The sequence below is a fragment of the Melospiza georgiana genome, chromosome 14, assembly GCF_028018845.1.
Source record: "Melospiza georgiana isolate bMelGeo1 chromosome 14, bMelGeo1.pri, whole genome shotgun sequence".
Taxonomy (NCBI): Eukaryota; Metazoa; Chordata; class Aves; order Passeriformes; family Passerellidae; genus Melospiza; species Melospiza georgiana.
Genome location: NC_080443.1, coordinates 19,522,890 through 19,548,259, shown reverse-complemented (window position 1 = coordinate 19,548,259; position 25,370 = coordinate 19,522,890). Strand labels below are relative to the sequence as shown.

General features: G+C 49.0%; 1 protein-coding gene across 1 annotated transcript in view; it reads left to right on the top strand.

Annotated features, from left to right (window-relative positions):
- Window positions 1-11,927: 11,927 nt before the first annotated feature.
- The window catches only part of ZCCHC14 (zinc finger CCHC-type containing 14), a 49,682-nt gene continuing 36,239 nt past the window's right edge, over window positions 11,928-25,370 (top strand). Inside the window, exons 1-2 of the mRNA XM_058034292.1 lie at window positions 11,928-12,504; window positions 25,192-25,315. Of these exons, the coding sequence (XP_057890275.1) occupies window positions 11,941-12,504; window positions 25,192-25,315 (688 nt within the window). The 5' untranslated portion in view covers window positions 11,928-11,940. The remainder of the gene's footprint in view (window positions 12,505-25,191; window positions 25,316-25,370) is intronic.

The following is a 25,370-nucleotide window of genomic DNA, read 5'->3' as shown; positions in this document are numbered from 1 at the left end:
TAAATCCCTCCTTGTGACACCAGGGATGCCACCAGGACCAAAAGGTGGCCACAGCCAACAGCAGCCAAGAGTGGTTTTATTGGAAAACTGCTGTCCCACACAAACCTCTTGCTCCTTTAGCACCCCTGGTTTTCCGTCTGTCGGCCAGAAATTATTGCCAACGCATGATTCTGACTTCTGAGTTCAGAAGCACCAAAAAAGCAGGGAAAGAGGTGGCTGTGCGTGGACACAGCCCTGACCCACCTGCTCAGGACACTGCTGCTCCTGCTTTGCCCTGAATTCCCAGTCAGGAGGGTGAGCTCAGCCCTGCTGGTGTGGCTCAGGGTCAGCCCCGGTCCCATCTGCTCTGAGTCCCCACTGGGAGCAGGGACAGGAGCAGACGGCTCCAAAGCTGAGCCACCTTGGCTGGAATCCACAGGGAAAGCTGTCAGGATGTGCTGCAGAGTCAGGCAGAGCTGGGTTTTGGGATTTAGCCATGTTCCCTTCCCCTCCCTCGCTGCTGGCACCTGTAGCTTTCCAACACTCATCCCAGGGAGGTTCCTGAGCCCTCATCAAGCAGAAATCCACATTCTCCACAAGATCCCATGCTGGACAGGCAGGAAAGGGATGCACAAGGATGGATATGCCCAGAGCAGGGCAGGGACACAGATGTCTCATCATGGTTGATGAGACTTCAGAGTTTCCCTTTGCAGCACAGAGGAACCACTGTCCACGCTGCTGGGAGGGACAGGACACAGGGAATGGCTCCCACTGCCAGAGGGCAGGGATAGGTGGGATATTGGGAAGGAATTCCTCCCTGTGAGGGTGCTGAGACCCTGGGATTTTTTGCCCAGAGCAGCTGTGACTGTCCCTGGATCCCTGGCAGTGCCCAAGGCCAGGCTGGAGCACCCTGGGACAGTGGAAGGTGTCCCTGCCATGGCAGGGGGTGAATGAGGTGAGTTTGAAGTCCCTTCCAACCCAAACCACTTCTGTGATTTGTGATTTCAGTGATTCTATGACTGACTTGTCATTTGTGGTTTCAGTGATCCTATGGCTGATCCAAATAGTTTCACTAACCCTGTCACAAAATTACAGAACTTTGTTTCTCCAAAGCTTCCAAACCAAGCAGGACACTTTAAAATCTGCTGTGCCTGCTGCAAGCAGCCAGACCTGAGGATATTCTGCTCCTCCAAAGGGGCTCCTCTGGGATGGAGATGAAAATCCATTCCATAACTGGGCTGTTTCCCGGTGTTGGGTGATTTTTGGCAGACTTGGAGTAAAAGAATGGGGCCCATCCTTTCCTGAGTGTCCTCACCACTACACCTCGAGCACAACCAGTGACAGCCATACAAACTATTGCTTTCCACCAGAACCACCACTTTTTTTGTGGATAAATCTTGTTTTCTTTAAATGAAGATTTCCTATTCACATCCAAACAGTGCCCAAAATTCCTTGGGAATGTTGAGATCTCCACATCCACTTCTTGAAATCACATCTCTGCCTGCAAAATACCCCCAGTAAAGTTTGGACAAAGCTCCCAGGCACATGGTAGGATTCTTGGAAATACCCTCTGCAAATCCAAGGGTTGGACTTGATGATGCTTTTGTGTCCCTCCCAACTCAGAGCATTCTGTCATTCCCCGGTTCTACTCTAGAAAGGGCAGAAAAATGAGAAAAATTGTCAAAAAAACGAGTATATGGCTTTGCCCAGCCCCGAAACACACGGCCCAAAGTTGTGTTTTCCACGATTCCTGGGCTCTGTAGCAACAGTAGGTTCCTGGCACCCTCTAATGGAAAAGCTCCGTCACTGAATCACCGTCTCGGGCTGCGACTCTCGGCTCCTGCCGTTCTATTTTTAATCCAATATCACAGGAATAACTAACTGCGAGCCAGGCACGATGCACGGCGTGCCAGGGAGGACCTGGAGAACGAGCAGAGCAAATGTCAGGGCTGCTCCTGGGGAAGGAGAGGCTGCCTGGGGCTCCCGGGGATTGCTGCTTTGCTTATGGAAATGCAAGGGAAGAGCTCACCAGCGCTGACATTTGGGCTTTGTTTGTGAATTTAAGGCACCTGCTCCGAGGTTAATCGTGTTGCATTGCCTGTCCTTCCCTTTCTCCCTCTTCTCCCTGGGCTGCGTTGATAGGGTGGAATTTTTTACGATATTTTTCCAAGTTTGGCATCCTGGCAGTTGCTCCAATCTCAGGTCGTGTTGTATTCATATTGCTGTATATCATATTTCTAGAGTCTCATACCTTCTCTCGGTGTTTTGGCTGCTTCTCCTCAGCTCTCAGGCTTCAGATCTCTATCACGTCGGGGTCACCAGTGGTTGTAATCATATTGTTGTTATTATATTAACTAGAATCAGGGCAGGGTCACTTATACAATGCAGAGATCTTTTACTGCAATACATACATTTACTCAGGCCCCTATAAGGTTGGACTTGGCTCTGGAGCTATTTGTAAACAGAATTCCTGGTTGGATTATGAGGTGTTTTTAAAGCTAGAAAGTGACACCCATAGCCAGGGAAGCTCTCCAAGGGTTTGTCCCCAGCTGGGGGGGACACCTGACATTTGGAGGCACAGAAAAACCGGGGTGGTGCCAAGCCCAGGGTTCCTGTCAGCCTCAAACATCCATGGCCAGGAAAAGGGGGCAGGACACAGCAGAAGCTGGGATCCAGTCTGGGGATCCCTGGGTGGATCAGGAGAAAGAATTGGATTTTCCATTGGTGGCTCAGCGAGAACCCTGCCCAGGAAAAACAAGGAATTTCTGCCAATGGAGAGTCTGGCCCTTGCTGAGCTGGGTTGAAGCAGGACCCAGCCCATCAATCTCACCCTTGTCCTTTACACTCTACACCCAGAGACAAATAAAATCATTTAAATAACTGTTTAATACAGGAAAATCCAATTTCCAGCAAACGCTGCTCCATGCCAGTCTCAAAGCTGTGGAGGGGAGCTCGGAGTCCTTAGAGAGGGGCTCTTCATCAGGACACAGGGAATGGCTTCAAAATGGGAGAGGGCAGGGTTAGATGGGATATTGGGAAGGAATTCCTGGCTGTGAGGGTGCTGAGGCCCTGGCACAGGTGCCCAGAGCAGCTGTGGCTGCCCCTGCATCCCTGGCAGTGCCCAAGGCCAGGCTGGAGCACCCTGGGACAGTGGAAGGTGTCCCTGCCATGGCAGGGATGGGAATGGGATTAATCTCAAGCTCCTTTCCAACCCAAACCATTCCATGATTCAGTGGTTGGCTGCAGTGGGCAGGAGGTTCCAGTGGCATTTCCCTTGGGAAAAGGCTGCCAAAAACCAACAAAAGCTAAAGAAGAAAGCAACCTGCCCAGAGCCTGGCAAATGTGCCATTGGTGACACCGAGGGTTTGACACTCCCATGGCCACCTGTGCATCCTTTGTCTCACCACAGAGAGCAAAAACCAGGCTGTGATGTGCCAGACCAGAAAAACCACAGGGCCAGAACTCCCCAGTGTCCCCTGAGGGTTACCTGAGCCCCTCAGGTGAATTTTACCTGTGAGTTTGAGGCATGGTGGAACACAGACCTCTGGAAGTGAAAGCCAGTCCCGAAATTCAGCAGGTCCCTTCTCAAATCCCTTCAAAACCCTTTTTACTTTTAGAATCTCAGTTTCCACAGCAACAAGACACACAGCTCTCTGCGGAGTTTGGGGCTATAAATAACCCCAAGATCCATAGTTGTGATATTAGCTATGAGGGCTTTAAAAAAAAAAAATAAAAATTGCATGTGGTAATGAAAGGAAAGGCTCAGTGCTGAAAGGAAACAAATTTAATGAGGAAAAGATGGTTCCTAACTCGCTTTAGAGAGCAGCTCTGAACAAAGGAAAGCTGCTCCTGGTAAGATCCTGCCTTTTCTGACAGTCAGATTCATTTCAGTTGGATTTTTGGGAGTGGTGCTTTACAATCTCCCTTTTACCTGTGTTGAAACGCTGAGCTGTTTAAAAAAAAAAAAAAAAAGAAGGAAAAAAAGGAAATTAGGTGTTGTTTTCCCAGCCCTGCTCGTTGAGGGGAGGCAATCAGAAGGTGACACTGAGCTGGGTTTCAGCACAGCCCGACCCCTGGCTGCCACAGCAGCCACTCCATCCCTCTTTGGGGAAAGGATGTCTCCGTGTGCTAACTTTAAACACATCTTTTAATCCCAATTGCTGCTCTGATCCGGGAGGGAAGCTGCTATTCCTCGGGATGCAGTCAGAGGGCAGGAATTCGGTCTGCTGGCCCCGGAGAAGTGCTGGCCTTCCCCCCTGACATCAGCCTGTAAACAAAGGCACAATCCCACGAGGGAAGATAAATATTGGCCGTGTTGGAAGCAAAAGAGGAAATTAAATAACCATCACATGGCATGAAAAGCAGCTCATCAGGGGAGGGGGGACTGGTGGCTTGGAGCTGGCAGAACAGATTTGTATACAGTAGTGAGGAGGAGGAGATGAGGAAGGAGAAGAAAGGAAACACAAATCAAAGAGTTATTTGGAGTTTCCTCTCTCACAAACAGAAGGTCCATGTTATTCAAACAGATGCACTGCGTGTCACCAGTTTGCTGGTGTTTGTTATTTTAAGGATGGTCTCAGGAAGAAAATAAATTCCACGCCGAGGCTCCTTTATACCCATTTTAGGCAGTCTGTGGAGAGGAGCCCAAAGAGTGGGGTTGTGGAGATTCCTCCAGGCTGAGCTGCTGCTACATCCTCTGCTCTGTCTCTCCAGGAGGGAATTTTAGTGAATTTAGTGCTGGGAAGGAATCCCAGAGCAGCTCCAGCTTGGGGCAGGCTGGGGCAGAACCCACCAGCAGCACTGTGGGGATGCAATGCTGCTGATCCTTCCCAGGGGACACAAAAACTGGGAGGAAAAAGGTGCATGGTACAGGATGGACAGGCAAAACCCAGCAAAACATGGCACTGTTGCTGCTCCTCTGCAGGGGACACAAAAACTGGGAGGGAAAAGGTTTCTGGTACAAGATGGGCGGGCAAAACCCAGCAAAATATGGAAAATGGAAGTTCTTCTCTGGCCAGACATTCCCTACACAGTCCTGAGTGCCTTGGGCTGGGGGGACAGAGGGGAATATTCATTGAAATGTGATCCCTTCAATTCCAGCTGGGATCTGAGCACCCATTGGGATCCTCTCAGGCCTCAGCACCAGCTGGAAAATCCCTGTGGATGGTGATCTGCTGTGGTGGCTCTCCAAAGGAATTGGTTTTGTAACGAAAACCAGGGAGCAGAACAACACTCTGAGCCACACAAAAATCAGGGTTTGTTTCTCCTGAAGGTGTTGGTTTGTCCATGGGGAGAAAAGTGAGATATAAACCACATTATTCTGGCCCCCAGCAAGTGGTCTGGTGGAGATCTGTTGATGTGACACAGGCACAATGAGAGAGCTTGGTGGTTTTACCTAACACTGCCACACTCAGAGCTGTAGGAATTTAGGAATTTTTGGTGGGAAAGAACCAGCGCAAACATTATCCATATACAGAAAAAAAAATTTAAAATAAAATTAAATGCCCAACTGAAATTTCTGAGCTCAGAGTGCAAACATTTAATTCAGCACCTCCTGCCCTGGTGACATTTCTGGATGGATTGTGTTTTCTGAAAGGTTTTCAAGCTTCTCTCCTCCTCTGGATAAAAGCAAAGCAAGAGGAGACATGAAAAACCTTTCCCTTCAGAGAACACATCAGGCACAGGACACGCCATGGGACTGAGGGAACATTTCTGTCCCTGTGATTAACTGATCACCACGCAGGACACCTCAGAAGCTTTTTTATTAAAGACACAATAGATTGGAATCAGTAAGAAATAGTAAAAGGAAAGGAAAACATGAGGCATTGCGGAGGGAGCAGGCACCAGGCCCATCCTCTGAGGGCTCTGTCCTGCTCCCACTGAAATCAAAAGGAGTTTCAGAGTTGGCTGCAGTGGGAACAGGAACAGTCCTTAAGGCACTAATTAGTACAGCTGGCTGAATAATGCATAATGAACAGTTCATTCAGCTAATTTCATCTCTTTTTCTATTCATGACTTGCCTGTGAACCAATCCCAATTTTCTCATTTTGGTTGTCATTCAGGAGCTATTTGTGGGTTTCTTCAGGAAATCATCCCCAGTGTGTGATTCCAGCGTGCATCCCAACATGTAAATATTGGGGATTTGCACAGAAGGGTCCAAGTGTGGGACCTGCAGGTGGCACAGGTGATATCAGCTCCCCAAAGGTGGGCTGGGAGAGCTGGGGCTGCTCAGTCTGGAGAGGAGAAGGATCCAGGGAGAGCTCAGAGCCCCTTCCAGGGACTAAAGGGGCTCCAGGAGGGACTTTGGACAGGGATATGGGATGGGGAATGGCTTCCCACTGCCAGAGGGCAGGGATGATGGATATTGGGAAGGAATTGTTACCTGGGAGGGTGCTGAGGTCCTGGCACAGGTGCCTAGAGAAGCTGTGGCTGCCCCTGGATCCCTAGAAATGCCCAAGGCCAGGTTGGAGCACCCTGGGATAGTGGAAGGTGTCCCTGCCCTGGGAATGGATTTTAAGGTCCTTTCCAACCCACACCATTGTTTCATTTCTACCCAAGCTGATTTTCCATAACCAAGAATTTCAAATGTTGCAAAGAAACACTGAACTTCACACCCACATTCAGCACACACTTGGGCACTTTCCTTTTCTTCCCCATCCTTTCTCCTCCAGCCCTTTAAAAGGATCTAGCTGGTCGTTGGAATACTGACCCAAGGCAGGGAGAGAAGGGATAGGATGTGAAAACACCCCAAGGAATGTCACTGGAATAATCAAGTAAATACTTCCAGATTTTCCTTTCCAGCTCTGAAGTGTTTTGGCCTTAGCAAGGACTAAATTAACATTGTGTAATGGACGAGGGCTGGAATCAGCCTGTGCATCACAGAGGACAACTCTGGGCTGTGCACATCCCTAATTTGGTAAAGTCACCCAAAATGTGACTTTGGTGGGGCAAGATTTAAGAAAGGGAATATTCCAAGCGGGAGTGCAAAGGAAATTGCTGCCTGTGCTGGGGCAGGGCTGAGGGACAGGGAACCCAGGGAAACCCAGGGAAAGCCAGGAGTGCTCTCTGTGGCAGCAGCTCCCCAGAGAGACGAGGAGCAGGGGAAGGGAGCTGGGCAGAGGAATGGGCAGCCAGGCCCTGTGGATTTTCACTCTGACGGAAATCCCACAGGGATTTTGGCTCTGAAGGAAGTCCCCCAGGGAACCACACAAAGCCAGAAGGGCATCCTGGCTTCTGGGGCCAGGGAGGGACATGCCAGCACTGCTGGAAGGGACACACAGGGGGCACACAGGGCAAGGGATGCTCACGCTTTGAATTTTGAAAGGTGGCAGATAAAGCAGAGAGTGATTGAGAAGGGATCTTCGCTGAGGGAGAGGTGAGCCTCTCTTTTATGCCTCCAGCTGGGAAAAATCCCTGGAAAATGCGAATTTGCAGGCAGCTGTGAGCGTGGCGGAGCCATCGGCAGAGGGCAGTGACACTCGCAGGCACAGCTCAGCCCTGGCAGCCCTCAATCCATCCATCCATCCCCTGTCACAGCAAGGACACCTTCCCCACCCCGCCCAAACCAAACCAAACCCGCCTTAATCCTTGAAAATCAGACTCCAAGCGATGCTGCAGACCCGACAGCTGGCCGCTTTTTGGTTTGAGGGTTTTTTTTTGTTTTTTTTCCCCCCTCTCTTCCCAAATCCCACGTGATATTTTTCTCTGCGCTTCAAAGCCGGGGTTTTGTTTGTTTTTTCAAGCCCGAGAGCTCCAATTCCAGCATCTGCGTGGAAGCCGACAGGAAATAACCCGTGGGCTCAGGAGTAGTTGAGAGAACATGCAAGGGCAATATTTATCTTTCTTTTCCGCGGCTCGGAGCGCAGACACGCAAGGCTCCCGCTCCTGCCTCCCACCGCAGCCCGCCTGGATTACAGGGAGGAGCCGCAGGATCACAGCATTTCGGGGAGGGTTGGGAGAGCTGCCAGGGCAGAACGGCCACGAGGAGCGAGGTTTGGAACAAAACAGCCAGGATGGGATGAGGAGAATGGGGATCAGCATTTCCCGATGATCAGCATCGCGAAATTTGGTGTGATAAGACAAGGAGTGACTCCAAAGGAGGCAGCAGCTGTGGGGTGAAAAGCACAGAGATCCCACTCTGAACACCCTTTGTCAGGTTTTATGCTCACCCATGTAGAGAGTGGGCTTTCAGATTGGATCTCCCTGGGAAGGCAGTTCAGTCCCAAAAAGAGGGAAAGCTGTTTTGGCACTGGAGGAAAGGCTGCCCATCCCAGCTGACTCACACCCCACACAGCAGTGGGTCCATCTCGGGTTTAAGAGTAATTTGGGGAGAAGGTTTGGGATCTCCAGGCTGGATTTCTGGCAGAAGTGTTGAGTTTTAAGCCACATTTAGGAGGTTTAAAATGTCAAACCTGTCATTAAATGGGCAGAGGATTTTGCAAGTGTTGAACAGCCTCCAAAAGTCTCTGAAATGTGATGGGGGAAAGCTCTGAGAAGGTCCCTGTGGAGTTCTGTGGGCTGGGAGCACTGGGCACTTGATGGATCTGGGTAATTCAACTGGTCTTTTATCCAGCAGCCTCCCAAATAAATCTCCTCCTTTTCCATGGTAGAGATTCTCATTCCCATTGTCTCTGTGGATGGACACAGAAGTGAATAATCTCCTTTCACACGGGACACAGCCACCTGCCTCACACTGAATTATTTCAGTTAATTTTTATAGGCTTTTGGCCATTCTGTGTTGCATGGAGTGAAACTCACAGGAAGGAATTATCTGTGATAATTAGGATATGACAAATCAATCCTGTGATAAAGCGTTTGGCTACAATGGCTCTGAGGTGCTGCTTGGAGGGAAAGAGGTACTTAAGCCAAGCTCCTTGTTTTAACAGGATTGAGGAAATCCAGACAGGAGAATTCAGATCTTAAAACAGCAGGGAAAACTGAGGTGTTGAAGGGCTGGACCCTCTCTCAGTCCTCAGCTGACTGCAACATCCAACAGCAGCCTCTGCACGCTCTGAAAACACAAAAAGAGGAAAATGAGTTATTGCTTACTGATTACTCCAGCAAGGAATCTTCCCCAGCTGTGCCAAGCATGCACAAAGAGAATTTTTGGGGAGAACAGGCAGGAAATGGGATGATGTGGGATAAATGAGGAGTTCTGTGCTCGCAGGAGGGACAGGGCAGCACAGGCACCCCAGAACGACCTTCACTCCCAGCCACTGCCTGGACAGGTGGAACTCGAGCTCCTTCTCAGTTGATTTATCTCCCTGAAAGCAGTTCCTGGCTCTGCCCCTGCACAGCCAGGAATTCTTGGTGACAGAATTATGTCACGCCCCTTTTGGTTTCCTCAGGCTTCACCCAAAGCCATTCTTATCAGAGAAAGGCTCCCAGTTCATCTATTACCATTCAGGTTAGGCTTTGTTTTGCTATCTGGCATCAAAGAAAAAAAAATTCTGTCTGTAAACAACACAATCACTCTTATGCAACAAAATTCTCATTCAAACATTTATTTAGACTCAGTCTTAGATGTGGTTCCCAAGCAGAAAATTTCAACCTGCTTCACCTTGCTACAGAAACCTGACTTTGAGCACAGCTTGGTGCTTTCAGGATGGATTAGTGGGTAAAGGACATGCTTTAAGGATGGATAAAAACATCAATATAAGCAGAAAGGCCACCAAAGAACTCATCATGCCCATGCCAACGGCCTGGCCCGGGGTAGAACTCAAGGCAGACCCTTCCTAAGGGAGTGAGAGCACTTCCTCTGTTTTCCACACATCCCTTCCTCCCACGGACAATGCCGGGCACGGCAGGAAAAGGAAGCACATATGGTTTGCACTCCATGAGGGATCTCTGCAAGGAAAGGACACACAGAGAGGCTCTGGGGCTGTCAAGGACCCTCTCACAGCAGGAGCTTCAACAGAAGCAGGGCTGTGTCTCTTTACAATAAATGGCATTATGCAGCCCCAGCCAGTGCTCCCTGCCTGCTGACTCCTGCATTTCACTGGGGCTCCAATAAATGCGGTCCATGGCCTGTGATATTCCACAGGGAAATAAAAAAGGATAAACTACCAGCGTTTGGAATGTTTGTGGTGCAGCAGTTCGTCTTAGCAAGGTGCATAATGAGATTTCCAATAAAGCACCACCCAGAGGAACCAGACTTTTTCTCGTCTGTGATACCAGCACAAGGGGTCACACAACTCATGTGAGAGCCCACATTTGGGCATCCCATAAAGATCAGCTCCAGACAAAATGCAGTTTTGCCTTTAAAAGCATCAATGTTGGGTCTTTTGTTTATCTGCGGCACAGCAACATTGCACTTGTGAAAACAAAACCCACGGTCCATCTTCCAAGATTACCATCACATAAAAACCAAGCCTGGATTCATTCACTGCCTGCCTGGGGCTGCATTTAAAAATGTTATTCCTGGCTTGTCCCAGCTAAATGTCTTCACCCATGTCATTTATCCAGCTGATGCACAGTCTGGCTACTGGGCTACCACAGCCAAACCGCTGAGTCTCATGGAAAAACACCACGAAAAACAAAAATTGTGTCCACCCAATGCCGTCTGTGCAAACCTGCAGCCACAATCCTGCTAGAAAATGTGCATTGCTACAGCACTGTCAATCAGAATCATGGTTTAGAATGGAGAATGGGACTGTGGGGGCCAAAACAATGATCATTTTGAGAGGTGTTTGGTGTCTCTTTTGTTTCCACACTGTATTTAAAGACCATCTGGAGTCAGGTGCCAAACTGGCAGCGGGTTGGGCTGGTGGCGGCTCAGGCAAGCGCCGCTGCCAAAGCTTTATCGGGGTTTTGGCATCACCAGGCAGCCAAAGCTTCATCGGGGTTTTGGCATCACCAGGCAGCGGCAGCAGCTCGGGCTGCATCCCCGGGGCTCTTTGTCAGCCTAAAAACAACCCTGAGGAGGGAGAGCATCGCAGCCATTCCCGCTCCTACTCCACAGGCTCCTCGTGGCTGGAATGAGGCGCTTGGACAGAAAAGGCAGGGAAATCTGCCCACCCTGGGAGCAGCAAACAGCACGGGCAGCACTCGGGCCCGGGGGACAGACTCAAAAGGCGCCGGCCATGAAGGACAGAATGAAGGAAGGAAGGTGCAAACACACGATTTGGGCAGCCAGGCTGCACGCCGAGCCTCCTCTCAAGCCTGTGGGGAGGACAGGAGCGCCAGGCCCAAACCCTTTAGCTGTGTGGGGTCAGCGGGAGCAGGGCGAGGCACAGCTGTGCCCGGAGCGGGGTCAGCGCCCCTCAGAGCCCCCCGGGCAGCGCCGGCCGCAGCCGCGGCCCCTGCGCACCCGCGGGCGGCCACACACAAAAGGCGCTTCGTCTCGCCCCTCTCCTATTTAAGGACTCCTCGACCAATCAGCGTCAGGGGCGGGGCTAAACAGGGAGGATTGACAAGCCCCCGAGACCCCGCTCCAGAGAGAGCGGAAGGGGGCGGAGAGAAGCGACCGCAGCCAATCGGCACGGGCGAGCTGGCGGCTCGGCCAATCAGCGGCGCAGGGGGCGTGTCCCGCCGCGGGGTCAGGCCGGGAGCGAAGGCGCCCGTCGCTCCCTGTTCCTCCCGCTCCGCTCGCGGCCGAGCCTCCTCACCGCGGGATCCCTCCGCCTGCGCGCAGCGGCCGGCGGGGTGTGCGCGCCGCTCCGTGCCCCTCCGCCCGGGAGGGATTATTTCCCGCGGTCGCGGCGGCGGGGCGGCCCCGGCGGGGCCGGGGGATGGAGGCACCGGGCGCCCGCCGGAGGGACGGAGGAGCCGCCCCGTGAGGGAGGAACGGGAGCGCAGCGGCCTCCTCGGGGCCGCCGGCGGGCGGGGACCCCGCGGCCAGGCCGCGCCTCAGCGCTCGGGCCTGCGCCGCCCTCAGCGGGGCCCGGCCCGGCCCTGCCCGCCCGGGGCTGCCCCAGGCCGGGTGTGCGAGCCCCGGCCGGGGCGTGCTCGGCGCGGGGCACCATGGTGGAGAAGCGGTGCCCGCGGCTGCAGCGGGACGGCGTGTACCGCTGGTTCTCCGAGCTGCCCTCCCCGCAGCGCGTGGAGTTCCTGTGCGGCCTCCTGGACCTGTGCATCCCGCTGGAGCTGCGCTTCCTGGGCGCCTGCCTGGAGGACCTGGCCCGCAAGGATTATCACTCCCTGCGCGACTCCGAGATCAAGGCCAACAACCCCGCCGACCTGGGCAGCCTCACCAACCTGACGGACGAGGTGGTGCGCAGCAAACTGCTGGTGTCCCTCGCCCTGCTGGGCTCTGCCCACCGCGAGGCCGCCGGGGTCCTGTTCCGCACCCTCACCCACATCGACTCGGTCATCAACAACTACGGGCTGCAGCTCAACGAGGGCCGCACGGGGGATGAGTTCCTGTTGCTCTTCACCATGGCATCCAACCACCCGGCGTTCAGCTTCCACCAGAAGCAGGTGCTGAGGCAGGAGCTCACCCAGATCCAGAGTCTCATGGCCAGCACCAGCAAGAATCCCAGCACCTCTACCCTCAACACCATGGCAACCTATCCTGGCTGCCATAAGGTGGGTATCCTGCTTTCTGCGCGCTGGAATGGCACCGGGCTGTGCCTCCGGCTCTCATTTTAAACCGTGCTTTAGCACAGGGCTAAATGGCAGCTACAGAAGCATTGGTTGGTGATGGGGATGGTCAGCTGAGGGCACAGGGAGAGGATGGATGGAGTTTTTTTACGAGCTTGTGGCATTTAAATGAGAAGGGGTTGACGAGCAGATCACCAGCAGCAATATAAACCCTCCCTGATTGCTTCTCAGAGCATCTGCTGGGGGAACAGTCCTGCCAGCTGCGTGGAAAACCGTGATTTAGGAAGGGGAATAAAAGCATCTCCAGATAAAAGCATCTGTTTGAAAGTTCCCCCTGAAGAAGTTGGAAAGGAGCAGTAGCTGTCCAGTGTCCAAAGCAGCTTGGTGAGACTGGGTTTTATTTAGAAGAATGTGATGGCAAACGTTTGGAGTTGCTGGTGTGGAGCTCAAAGAAATGTTGTCGTTTTGTGTCACTCTGCATCCCTCGGGTATTGATCCTGGTGTCGGGGTTCACCGTCATTAACTTGCTGTTCTTTCATTCAGTTAGGCCAGACAGGGCCGTTTTAGGATGTGCTGGAAGTCATTAGATGTGTGACTGCTTAATTGCTCTCAGCCCGCCGCAAATTAGGGAGTCAGAGTGTCTGTGCCTGATTTTAACCCGCTTGAAAGTTCAACCTGAGCCCCAGCTTAGAGGGTGCCTGTGAGAAGTGAACAGGCTGCAGCCTTTGAGGGTGAGTGCATGATTTGTTACCCTGCTCCTGGGAAAGGTGAGGAATACCCAAAAGCTGTGCAAACCCCTGGATTGGAGTAATTCCCTAAATAAAGCTGGTTCTCAGGGCTCAGTAGAGATTTCACTGAGTTGAGTGTTGAATTCCAGGCTGAGACAGAAATCTGTGCAGAGTCTTGCCCTGAATACAAATTCCCTTCCCATTTCATGTTTCTTTAAACACCTCTGCTTTGAAAATTGTGTTCAGCTTCATATTTTTCTTATCCTTCCTTTTCTATCTTGTTCCTAATCTCCTGTAGTAAGGGGGAAGGAACAAGGCATGGGAGAGCCTCTTCATTCAGCTGAGACTCCATGTGGATAAAATATAGCTGGAAAGAATATTTCACCCAGGATGTAGAAGGATATAATTCAAACCAGAAAAAAAAAAAAATCTTCTTTTCAGGTACTTCACTACTTGCAGCTCCCCTTATCCAAATGATGCAGCGACCCTGGCTTGGAAAGGAAACACTGTAAATCATATCCAAGATAAGACAAGCAAAAAATAGAGGTAAAATCAGGCAGGCAGGAAGGTTTTTGAGAGTCTTCTTTCTGAGCTGCAGGATTTATGGAGCTGAGGAACTCCAGCACTATTTCTGTCAGTCTAAGATGGACGGAGAATCCATCCTGCCATTTTTCCTGCCAGGAATGAGGCAGCCAGGATCGTTTGATTTTTTTTTTTTCTTTTCTTCTGAGCTCACTGAAGGGTTGTCTCTTTGAAAAGCACATTTTTATAGATTCTGTGTTGAAGAATCTTGGTTGCTAAGTACAGAGTAGTGAGAGGGAACACAAAGGTGACTTTGCCTTCACAGTCTCTGAATGTGCATTTTGTTTGAAGTGATGCACATTTCCTAAGGATTATTTTTTTGTTGTTGTTCTTAACTGGGTAATTCTGTTACTTTTAGAGTGAGCAGTTGGCTTAAACCAGGAGTTGGATGAAGCAAGTGGAAAAAACAATCTCTCTCTCCATTCAGCCCTGTTCTGTTTAACTATACACAAATAAATTCCAACGCCGAGTCCTTGAGGTGTTACCAAGTGATGTTGTGACAATCCTTGTGCTGTAACATCACCTGGATAAAAACAGTGTGGCTGTGGAGAGAAACTGAGTGCCCTGGGCTGCTCCTCCTGCTTGGAATTGGAGAATTCCCTCCCTGGTGCCAGCACTTTCTCCTGGCTCCTGTTGCTTTACTCCAGGGTTGGCCATGCTGAGCTGGTGCTGGGTGTTAAATGGGGGATTCTGCTTCTCTCTGAGCTCATCCTTGAGGAGCTGGAGAGCCCCCCTTCACTATTTGAGGTGCTGAAAAACTTCAGGGAGCTGGGATGGTGTGGATGTGAGGGGGGTTGCAGACAGGGAGTGTTTGTGAGCTGAGTTATCCTCAGCTTCCCCCTGGGGAGAGGGGAATTGGGTGTAACTCTTGTGTAACTGTACCTGCCCTGCTGCTACAATTTCTGATTCATGGTTAACTTGTTTAGTCAGGGAGATGCAACAGGAATCTGAGCAGTGCTCTTTGTTCTCCTTGCAGAAACCAATGACAATGTGCTGCTTCTGCCTATTGAAATATGCCCCAACCTGATATTTGCAATAACTTTTTCCAGAGGATTGGACCTTGCATTCCTTTTTCCTCTTAGTGAAATATCTCAAAATCAAATTGTGTTTAACAGTTGATACAAATTTGCTGTAACTATTTCATGATTCCTCAAGTAGCTCTGGGGTAGGTGAACACAGCTGAAGGTGGTCAGTGATACAAACTGCTTTTTGCTGTTTCCTTTTACTGCCTGCAGTTGCTGACTGTGAGATGGCTTAAAACAGCTGCCCATGTATTTTTTGTGCTTTTTCTTGTCTTAATCTGAACCTTAACTTTGCAGGAAAAGGTGGCTGTGGCTGGCTTTAAGTAGGTCAGTAATTATTAGGTTGATGGTTTCTACCTGATGGTATAAAATGAACATTTTATGAACAGGAGGGAAAATGCTGCCCTCTCTACATTGCCTTGGACTCTGTGAGGATGGAATTAAGGAATATCCTGAGTGCAGCTCCTGGTGCTGCCCAGGACATCCCAGCAATCCCTCCTGGCTCTGCACAGCTCCTGCCAGGAGGGGACAGGAACAGGGACAGGAGCAGAGGGAACAGCTCAGGCTGGGCCAGGGCAGGCTCAGCTCGGACAGCAGCAGGAATTTCCCCATGGAAAGGGGGGTCAGGGATGGGAACTGCCCAGGGAGGGCTGCAGTGCCCATCCCTGGAGGTGTCCCAGCAATTCCTGAGGTGCTCTGGGCTGGGGACAAGGTGGGGATGGGGCACAGGTTGGATTTGATCACCCTGGAGGTCTTTTGCAAGCTCAGTGGTTCTGTGATTCTCTGCTGGAGTGGATAACAGATGGGAACACAAATCTGAGCTTGAATTCTGTGATCTACATGGATGCTGGGCATCTTAATATGAATCTCTGCATGGACTTTCCCTCTCAACAACTCCACTGCCAGTAACTCTAAGGACAGAACTGCAGAGCTGGGGAAGTTATTCATGAATCTGTCACTCTGTTTCCTGGAGTTCTTTCATCTCCTCATTAAAATTGTGCTCTAAAACCAGGGAAATAAGAGAATGCTTTGGGTGCTCAGCACCTGCTCTGCTGTGACAAGAGCTCTTCAGTGCAGCCAGGGTGATGAGCTGCAGGTTTAGATCAGATATTAGGAAAGAATTCTTCCCCATGAGGGTGGGCAGGCCCTGGCACAGGTGCCCAGAGCAGCTGTGGCTGCCCCTGGATCCCTGGCAGTGCCCAAGGCCGGGCTGGCAGGGGCTGAAATGAGATGAGCCTTAAGGTCCTGTTCCACCCAAACCATTCCCTGATTCTGTGGTGATGATTCTGCTCTGGTTGTGGCCTCAGGGCTTGGAGCAGCCATGGCAGGGCCTGGAGTGAGATGAGGTTTGAGGTCCCTTCCCACCCAAACCATTCCCTGATTCTGTGGTGGTGATTCTGCTCTGGTTGTGGGCCCAGCTGCAGAGCCAGGCTCAGGAACAGCCACCCTGAGTGCAGTTTGTTTGCAGCTGAAGAGAAATAAGGGGCAGTGACCCCATAGTCATGTGCTTGTTTCAGGCTGGAATCTTGTGAATGGGAAGGAGGGTTCCTGCCCAGTCAGCTTCCAAATACTGCCCCAATGGCTATTTCAAGTTTATAGCATAAGGGACTATTTTTCACTCATGCTAATTCCATAGGCTGCTCTAAAACCTCCAAAGAACTCCAGGCTGTGCTTTGGGAGCTGTGGGGTTGCTCTGAGGGATCCATTTCAAACACTTTCACCTGTCTGCACTGTTTGCCCAGGAGCATGAATGGACAGAACTCCATTGAGAAATATTCTGATATTTTTATTTCACCAATGGAGGGATGAGTTATAAAAAAACATCTCTTGCTGGTTGGAACTGAGTTGTCAAGCCCTCCCAGAGACAGCAGTGCAGCCATTAAGTGATCTATGGCAGCTGCCTTTAGGGCTGCTTTTTGAGCTTTGTAGGGATGGAATAAATAATGACAAACTTAATTTTTAGCCTCTTTGGGGGTATTTCATGGATTTAGCAGATCCATGTTGAGAGCAGTTGCTGGCTGGGATTGGAGTGTTTACTCCCTGGTATCAGGAGCTGCTGTCTCAGAATGATCTCACTTTGCAAACCACATCAATCCAACCTCAGGAGCTGTAGGGACAGGTCTTGTAGCTTCCAGCTGGTGACATTGCCAAGCCCTGCATGTCTTTTGCGTGTCCTTTGAGAATTTTGGGTACTCCAGGCAACATGGATTGCACACACCTCTTGATATTCTACTTTAGAAATGTGAGGCTTCCCCTTCTGGCTCTTTTCTTACTCATGGTTTCATTTGAAATGTGATTAAAATGGTTCAGTCTCAAACCTGCAATATTTTCAGAGCTTTACATATAAAAGAATCCTTGGCCAGTAACAATATTAATTAGCACCAAATTCACTTTGCCTAATTGTATGTTACATGATGAACTTGAGTTTAGGAACCTGAAGGAGTTTGCTTGGGACATGCACTGTGCACCCAAACATCAGGAACAGAGCAGCCAAAAAAAGTGTGTTGAGCTAATGATGATGGTGTTTTTTCCATGAACTGTTTTCCCATTTATTTTTGCACGGGCTGAATGAAGTTTTTGTTTTAAGAGTGCATTCCACTTCACTTTTTAAAATTTGCTTATTTTTCTACCAGTTGCCTCAGAACTGTTAGTTGTCAGTGCAGAAACACTGAAGTGAGGCTCCTTCTTGTGGGACAGAGATAAAGATGTTGGATGTTTTGGACTGTACCAGATCCAAAGTGTTTTAATGGAATCTGCAGGAGCTGGAGGAGATCCTACAGCAGATCCTGAGAGGAGAAGCAGAGCCAGCAGAAGTTTAACCACACCTCACAGGCATTCCAGGGCTGACTTCAAAGGTGCTGAACAGCAGCCTTGTTTGGAAGTGTTTAACCATTTGGTTTGGTGGGTTTGGAAATGTTTGAGTTGCTAAAAAGGAGGTGCTGTCACCTTCAGTGCCAGTGGGCACAGCCCTGGCAGGCAGAGCTTGGCTTCTCCTGGCATCTTTCATATTCAAATACTCCACTCTCCATTTATTTGCTCTGCAGTGCTTTTTATCCCTAAGAAAAGCAAACGTAGTCCCAAGAACATAGATAAGATTTCTCAGAGCCCAAAGAATTTTATCATAGAAATGCTGGATATAACTTGTCTGTGGAAACAAGAACCATTGTCATACTTCCACTTGAATTTGACTTCAGTTTTGGAGGCAGTTGAATTGAAGCTGTTTCTTCCTGAGGTTTGAGATGGGCATTAACTCAAGCAAAAGGATGTTGGTATGGCTCAGATCTGTGTTGCTGTGAGTGAGCAAATTTCTAAATTCCTTGCTCTTCCATCATGCTGAACCCGAATTTTTCCACTGATTCCATTGGGATAATTATCCAGTAATCAGCATTGGGAGGGATAAACCTTTTAACAGGTGTTCAGACTATAGAGAGTTTCAGGGGTTTTGTGAATAGCTGAAGCGATCCAGAAATAATCAGATCAGTTACTTAAGAGCAAGGTCTTAATTTTAATTACAGACCTGCCAAGTCCTAATGATAAATAGTGAAAGTGAACTTTCCATGTGTATTATGAATTCTTCTCCAATGCTGCCTTCTTTTATCACCATAAGAGGAAGAAAGAAGGACATTGAGAGGCTGGAGGGTGTCCAGGGAAGGGAATGGAGCTGGGAAGGGTCTGGAGCCCCAGGAGAGGCTGAGGGAGCTGGGAAAGGGCTGGAGAATCCTGAGGGAGCTGGGAAAGGGCTGGAGAATCCTGAGGGAGCTGGGAAGGGAATGGAGAATCCTGAGGGAGCTGGGAAGGGAATGGAGAATCCTGAGGGAGCTGGGAAAGGGAATGGGGAATCCTGAGGGAACTGAGAAAGGGAATGGGGAATCCTGAGGGAGCTGGGAAGGGCTCAGCCTGGAGAAGAGCAGGCCCAGGGGGGCCCTTGTGGCTCTGCACAGCTCCTGCCAGGAGGGAACAGGAGGAGAGGGAACAGCCTCAAGCTGCTCCTGGGCAGGTTTAGGATGGATATTGGGAAAAATTGCTTCATTGTAAGGGTGTTCAGGCACTGGAATGGGCTGCCAGGGAAGTGGTGGGATCACCATCCAAGGAAGTGCTCAGAAAATGTGTGAATGTGGCACTGGGGATATGGTTTGGTGGTGATCATGGTTGGACTTGGTGTCTCAGAGGTCCTTTCCAACCTTAGTGACTCTGCTTCCATCATTCTGTGGAGTTTTATTACACTCAAGCCATGAATTTAGTGAATGTTGAGGAGGGGAAGGAGGGAGAGCTGGAATTCAGTGGATTTGTGATCTGTCAGTTGTTGCAGGACAGACAGGGCTGGTTGGCTTTTGGTGGCATCAGGTTTGTGCATCAGTGCTGGGCTGTAGAGCAGCAGTGTCTGTTCCAAGGTCTGCTTAGAAACAGGGATTTGTTTGGATTTTGAGGTGGTTTAAATGATTGGTTTGTAAAATTCAGATTTGATGAGTCCAGTACCTCTGTGGTAGATTTATGTTCCTGTTATTAACAGTGTTCACCATTCTTTAAGCAAAGGGCTTTTAGTGGGAATTGAGTCTATAAAACCCAGCCCTGACTTATTTTGGTCCATCTGTTCTCCTGAATTCATGAGCAGCCTGGGAGCAGGTGTGTGATTGTCCTGTGGTGTTTAAGTAGCACATGGCTCATTTCATTCCAGAGAGTCTCCCAGGACAGAACATCTGATCAATTATCCATTATCCCATTTCCCTGGGAATTGCCTCTTCACCCTTTGTGCTCCTCCTCCAGGAGAAAAGGTGAATTTTGTAGCTGCTGAAACGTGGAGGCACCTGGCTCTTACAGCTCATCTGGACTGTTGGAACCACTTGAATTTTAACACAAACCAAACACTTCCAGCTGCATCCACATGCCAGCCCAACAAAGCAGCTGAATTTGTGTAAATTCAAGTGCTGAGCACTTCACTGGCTATGTGGAGAGTGGGGATATTTGTGAGCACTTCTGAACCATCCTCATGGAAGAGCCTGAATCTTCCAAAGGAGAAGGTTGGAATTTTCTTCTTCTGCTGGGAGAGCAGTCAGGAGTTTGGGTATGAGTAAATGCAGGAGTGCTGCCTGAGGCTGTGGTTTCACAAGGCTGCCTTGTTACTACCCAGAGGAAGGTGTTGGCTCACTCCTGCCCCTCTGGGCTTGTCTCAGTGCATTTGCAATTCCACAATTCCACATCCCTGCGTTGGTTGCCCTCATCTCCCACTTGGATTTAGCCTGATGAGCAATGGGTGTCAGCAATGCATTTTTATTCAGATTATTTAAAACCCTGAGTTTGTCCCTTTGGTGGGATCAGCCTGAGCTTGCAGGGGCTCTGTCCTGGCCATCAAACCTCTCCTGGAGCACTGCTGCCAACAGGATTGCACCATGTTAAAGGCTTGGTGTTAACCTCAAATAAGCTGCTGTTAATGCTCAGTAATATGAACCTGGCAGCACAGGAGGTGAGTGGTTCTTACCCTGGAGTCACTGTTCCAATTCCTGGCCTCACTCACACATGTTACCTGCTCAGTTTATGGCTAAAAACTCCTTTTTAAAGGAGAATTCAAAAGCCAGTATGGACAGAAGCATTTCTCTGTGGGACTCTCAATTTATCACTGGCCATTGTTGAGAACATGGAAAAGTTTTCCTGTGTGATCAATGAGAGAATTTGTTTGTGTGGCTTGGAGCTGCAGGACCTCACTTAACTCACTCATTGCTCCTATATATTGTTTGCTGTTCCTGTGTAATACATGACCTAAATTTATTACCTAACCAGGTATAGAAATCCATATTTTGTTCCCTCAGATCCTGTATCATTGTTCCTTGTGGTGCTTTGGGTAGTGGCTCTGTTGATTTTTTTTTTTTTTTAATATTTTTGGCTCCACTTCAAACTAAGTCAGCAAATACTTTGCTATTAAACCATGTATTTTCTGTGCTCTGTTTATTTTTCAAAGGAACAGATAATTGCTGTTTTGGTAAAACTCTGACCACATTAAGTTTGACTCCTATCAGTCCTGTTATTTTTATGAAAGGCTTTGCTGTATTCAGTGTTAGCAAAGCTCACAGCTCCCCACATTCCCAGATTTCCCATTTTCCAGTGACTCCCACTATGGAGAACAGTGCCTGAAAGGGCAGCACCACCTGTGGGAAGCACCTGGGTTTATTTTCCTGTGTGCTTTTAATGGATTGAGAGCTTAGGAGAGTTCTAGAGCTGCTTTTGGTGTCCCAAGAAGATCTGACCCTGTCAGGACCTCTCTGGTGCTGGGAAGGAAATCACTGAATTAACAAGGCTGGAAAAGACCTTGGAGATCATCAAGGCCAACCCATCACTGCACTCTGGGGGGAAAAAGGTTTGGTTTGGATGATGACAGGTGAAAATGGGAGAAATGTGACAATGGCAACATTCTAGCAAGGAATTCTGCTCCCTTGGCACGTTTGTCATCAACCCCTGGGTCAGAGCAATTGTTTCTCTTGCTGGTAACTCTTGGGGGTGGAGGACTCCAGGGCAGCATTTAGTGAATATCCTTCTGAATAATCTGTGGTGGGAAGATACAAAAAGATACTTTTCGGTAGCTGGTACCAATTTTGATCCTGTCATCATTGCAATGGAGGGTGAGGCACAGAAGAATTCACTCTGAGCCTCAGCCACTAAGCAGTGATCAATTTTCTTTTTTATTTTCAGTTCTGCCTTTAACTTGAGATGCAGGAGACAGCAGGGTTTGCATCTGGAAAATCAGAAGTCCATCTGTGAGCCAGATGCTCTGCTGTGGAGGGAGCAGATCAAAGGGTCCCAGGGTGATCAAGGTTAGGAGGGACTCAAAGCTCATCTCATTCCAAGCCCCAGCCCTGGGAGCATCTTCCTCTAGACCAGCGTGCTCCAGTGAAAGATGCAACACTAAAGTGGAGTAAAAATAATTTTAAGGATCCTTTCTGCACCCACTTTCAGCTTTTAGAGGTGTTGAAGGAGCCTCCAGGCCACTGAGGTGTGGAAGGAATTCCTGAGCAGAGCAGTGAAGCTCTGGAGAGGTGCAGCACAGGGTTTTCCTTCTCCCTGGGAATGCTGGGCTGGGTACAATCAGGCAGAATATTTAACTGTGCTGCTAGTTTTGATTGCTCTGTATGGACTGTTTCTGCTGAGGCTCTCAAGCAATTTCTGTGGAAAAATCCAGTTTTATTCAAAGGTCTAATGCTGTTTTTTCTTAGACCTTGAATGATTCATGGGGACTTTTCCTGCTTTTATAAAATGTCACTCCTGTGGTTTGTTATGATGTATGGCCTGAACATTCCTGGTTCCCGTGATGCCAACTTATCCATCTTCTCTGTGGCCTGTTAGTGCCTCAGAAAACAAGCCTTGAACAGTTCTGGAGCTGCAGATGTTTATTCCTAAATGGCATCTTGGCTTTCTCAGAGATGTTACAGCTCCTAAAAGGTCCAAAGCAATTTGCTCCCTGCTTCTCCAAACCCTTATCTCCCTGGAATGCCTTGTTCTTTATTCCAAATCCAGTTTGTCCTGAGTGGCTGTGTGTGCTGAGCCTGACCCAGGGGTTCAGGAGTGTTCAGCTATGGAGAACTCTCCTTCCTGAATTTACTTGATGTTGAATTTCTGCAGCTGAATTTGGACAGGTCCTTCCTGTGAAGCTTTTCCCAGTGTTGCTCCCAACCCTCCCAGGACAATATCTCCTGCAGCTCTGAGCTGATGGGTTATTGTTCCTCTGTTTGGCTTGGCCTCAAGTTGGGAAAAAAAAAAATAAAAAGAAAGAAGGAGAAAAAAATTGCTGTTACTATTTTGGAACTTTGATTTGCAAACCACTTTTCATTATTTCACTTTCCCCTAAACAAATCCAAACCCTTGCAGTATCGTGATGTTTAAGTCAGTGGAAAAAATGATTTCAGAATTTGGAATGGAAGCTTTAAGCAGTGGGATTCAGTGGTTCTAACACCATTCAGCTCCCTAACAAAGTGCTCCATTTGGAACTAATCAGAGCTTTGTGATTTTTCTAGGCCAATTTGGAGCTGCTTTGATGTGAGACGGGATCAGATAGTATGAGCTCAGGCAGACAAGACATATGGGCTAAATTAATCCTCAGCAAGTCTAGGAAAATTAAATCTTTATGGCAAAAAAATGGAGGTTATGTATAAACAAAATGCAAATTATAAGCTGCACGCGATGCTTGTTGTAAGGAGAGTGGAGAGGAGGGAATACAAGATAAGAGGCAATAAATTGTAACAAACTGCTTGTTCAGAGATTTTTCTGGAGCTGTGGGGCTGCTCTACCCAGCTTCAATCATTCTGAGTGTTTATATTTCTGATTATTCTGAATATTTGGGACCTGGTTGTCCAGGATAAGGCAGCTCTTTTCCCAGGCTGCTCCTCTGGGCTGTCCCTTTGCCAGGAGGATGGTGCTCAGCCCTCTGGAACTTCCTCCCAGCAGCCCTGGGCTGGAGGGAGAGTTTAATGAGCTCCAGGAGAGAGGCTGTGTGAGATAAGCCCAGCTGAAGACTGACTCTGGCAAAGGAAATTTCAGCTCTTGCCCACCCTCCTGCCAAGCTGGGACTTCAATGGTTGCTCTAAGGAAAAGCTTCGTGTTAAGTTTTGTTAGTGGTGGGAAGCTGTGCTGAAGAAACAATGTATAATTAGATAAATATAACATTTTTGCATTATATATATAAAATAAACTTCATTTTTTTGTCAAGAAGTGCTGAAAAGGAAAGCAGCTCCCTGTAACCCTCTTTTTTCCTGACACTCATCTGCCATCCTGGATTGATTTCTTTACACGTAGAAGCTTTCTTAGGGATGTCAAGTATACAGAGCCTTTCACTTGTTCCACTGCCTTAAGTGTGTATAAATCTATAAATGTCACTCTTAAAATGGAGCTCACAATAGGTAATTGTGTGGAGTGGGGCTGTGCTATTTCTGACTTGCATTGTGTGTGCTGACTGACGGCACCATGGAGCACGAGGGTGTGCAAAGAATTGTTTTCTGCAAAATTGTCCCAGCTCAGGGCACTGTGTCAGGTTAGCAGGGTCTGAGGGAGCCTTTTCCCTACCAGGGACCTGGAGCTGCTGGTTCTGAGCTACCCTGAGTGAAGGAGAACTCATTTTGTTATGGCAAATGCACATTTTCTCCTGTCATTTGTGCCAGGCTAAAAATCCATGTGGAATTCTAATTACAGCTCAGGTTGATTCCAGATGGAACAATTGAATTTCAAGTCACACAGTTCCTCTGAGTAGGTACTGGGAGTGTTTTTGTTGGTCTCAACTCCCTCTTTAAAGCACCTTTCCAAGGTTTTTAAACCCTTTTTTGTTTTGATGTTTCAGCCTTCTGCTTGGGCATTGCTAGTGTCGAAGTTTCCATTGAAATATGATCACGACAGGTTATTACATGGCAAAGACAAGAAAATCAGGGTTTTGCTGAGAATTTTTCATTGCAATTTGTTGTGGAAATGCTTGGGAATGCCTTGAGTCTCATCTCTGGAGAGGTAATGGAGCCCCATGGAGCCACTTCCCTCTTCCCACTCTCTCCCATCCCAATGCCAGGGGAGCAGAACTCCTGGCTTAGGATGAATTTAATAGGGAAGAGAGAAGCCACACATGCAAGCCAAGCAAAGGAACCAATTCCCCATGGATGGGCAGAGTTTAACCATGCCAGGGAATTCTGGAATATCCCCTGGAGCAGCTGTGCTCTGCTGGCTGCCCATGACCTGTCCCAAACCCCTGGTGTCCCCATCCCCAAACCCCTGGTGTCCCCATTCCAAACCCCTCGTGTCCCAAACCTCTGGTGTCCCCCCAGCCTCTGTGCTGCTGGGGTAGAATAAGAACCCCAAAAGGCCTCATCTGTGTCAGCCCTGTTCAGCAGTGACCAAAACATCCCTGAGTTCTCCACAGCTTCCAGCACAAATCCAAACCAGCCTCACACCAGCTACTGTGAGAAAATTAACTCCAGCCCACCCAAAACCAGCACAGTGTCAGAATGTAAAAGTGACATTTTCCAGGAGCCCTTTTCCCCAGTTTTCTTGTGGAAAAGTTAAAATCTGTGGTGTGCAGAGGTTAAAGGTCTTGCAATCTCTCTGCAATTGACTGCTGGGTGAGTATTGTTTCAAAAAGAATTATGCTGTAAGGAGCTTTTTAGATTAGCCAAGATAATCTGACTTTGTGAATAGCTGCTGACTGAAAGCACTTCCCTGAACTGTTACTTGGGGAATATCAGGAGTAACACCCTCAGCTCTGAGAGAAACCAACTTCTCCTGAGTGCCTTCCCAGGGGATCCCTCACTCCAGAGGAGCTGTGATGTTTGTGTGTTCCCTCTGCTTATTTTAATGGATTTTTGTACTTTTCCTTCCAGGTCACTCCAAGGTCAGAGACCCCCATCAACAGTGTCAGTAACAGCTTGGAAAATGTGCTCCACACATCCACACATTCCATGGAGGAGTCACTACCCAAGAGGCCTTCAGGGAAACACTCCAAAGGTTTGTCCTTCTCCTTGTGCTGCTGCCTCAGATCCTTGGTGATGCTCAGTTTTAT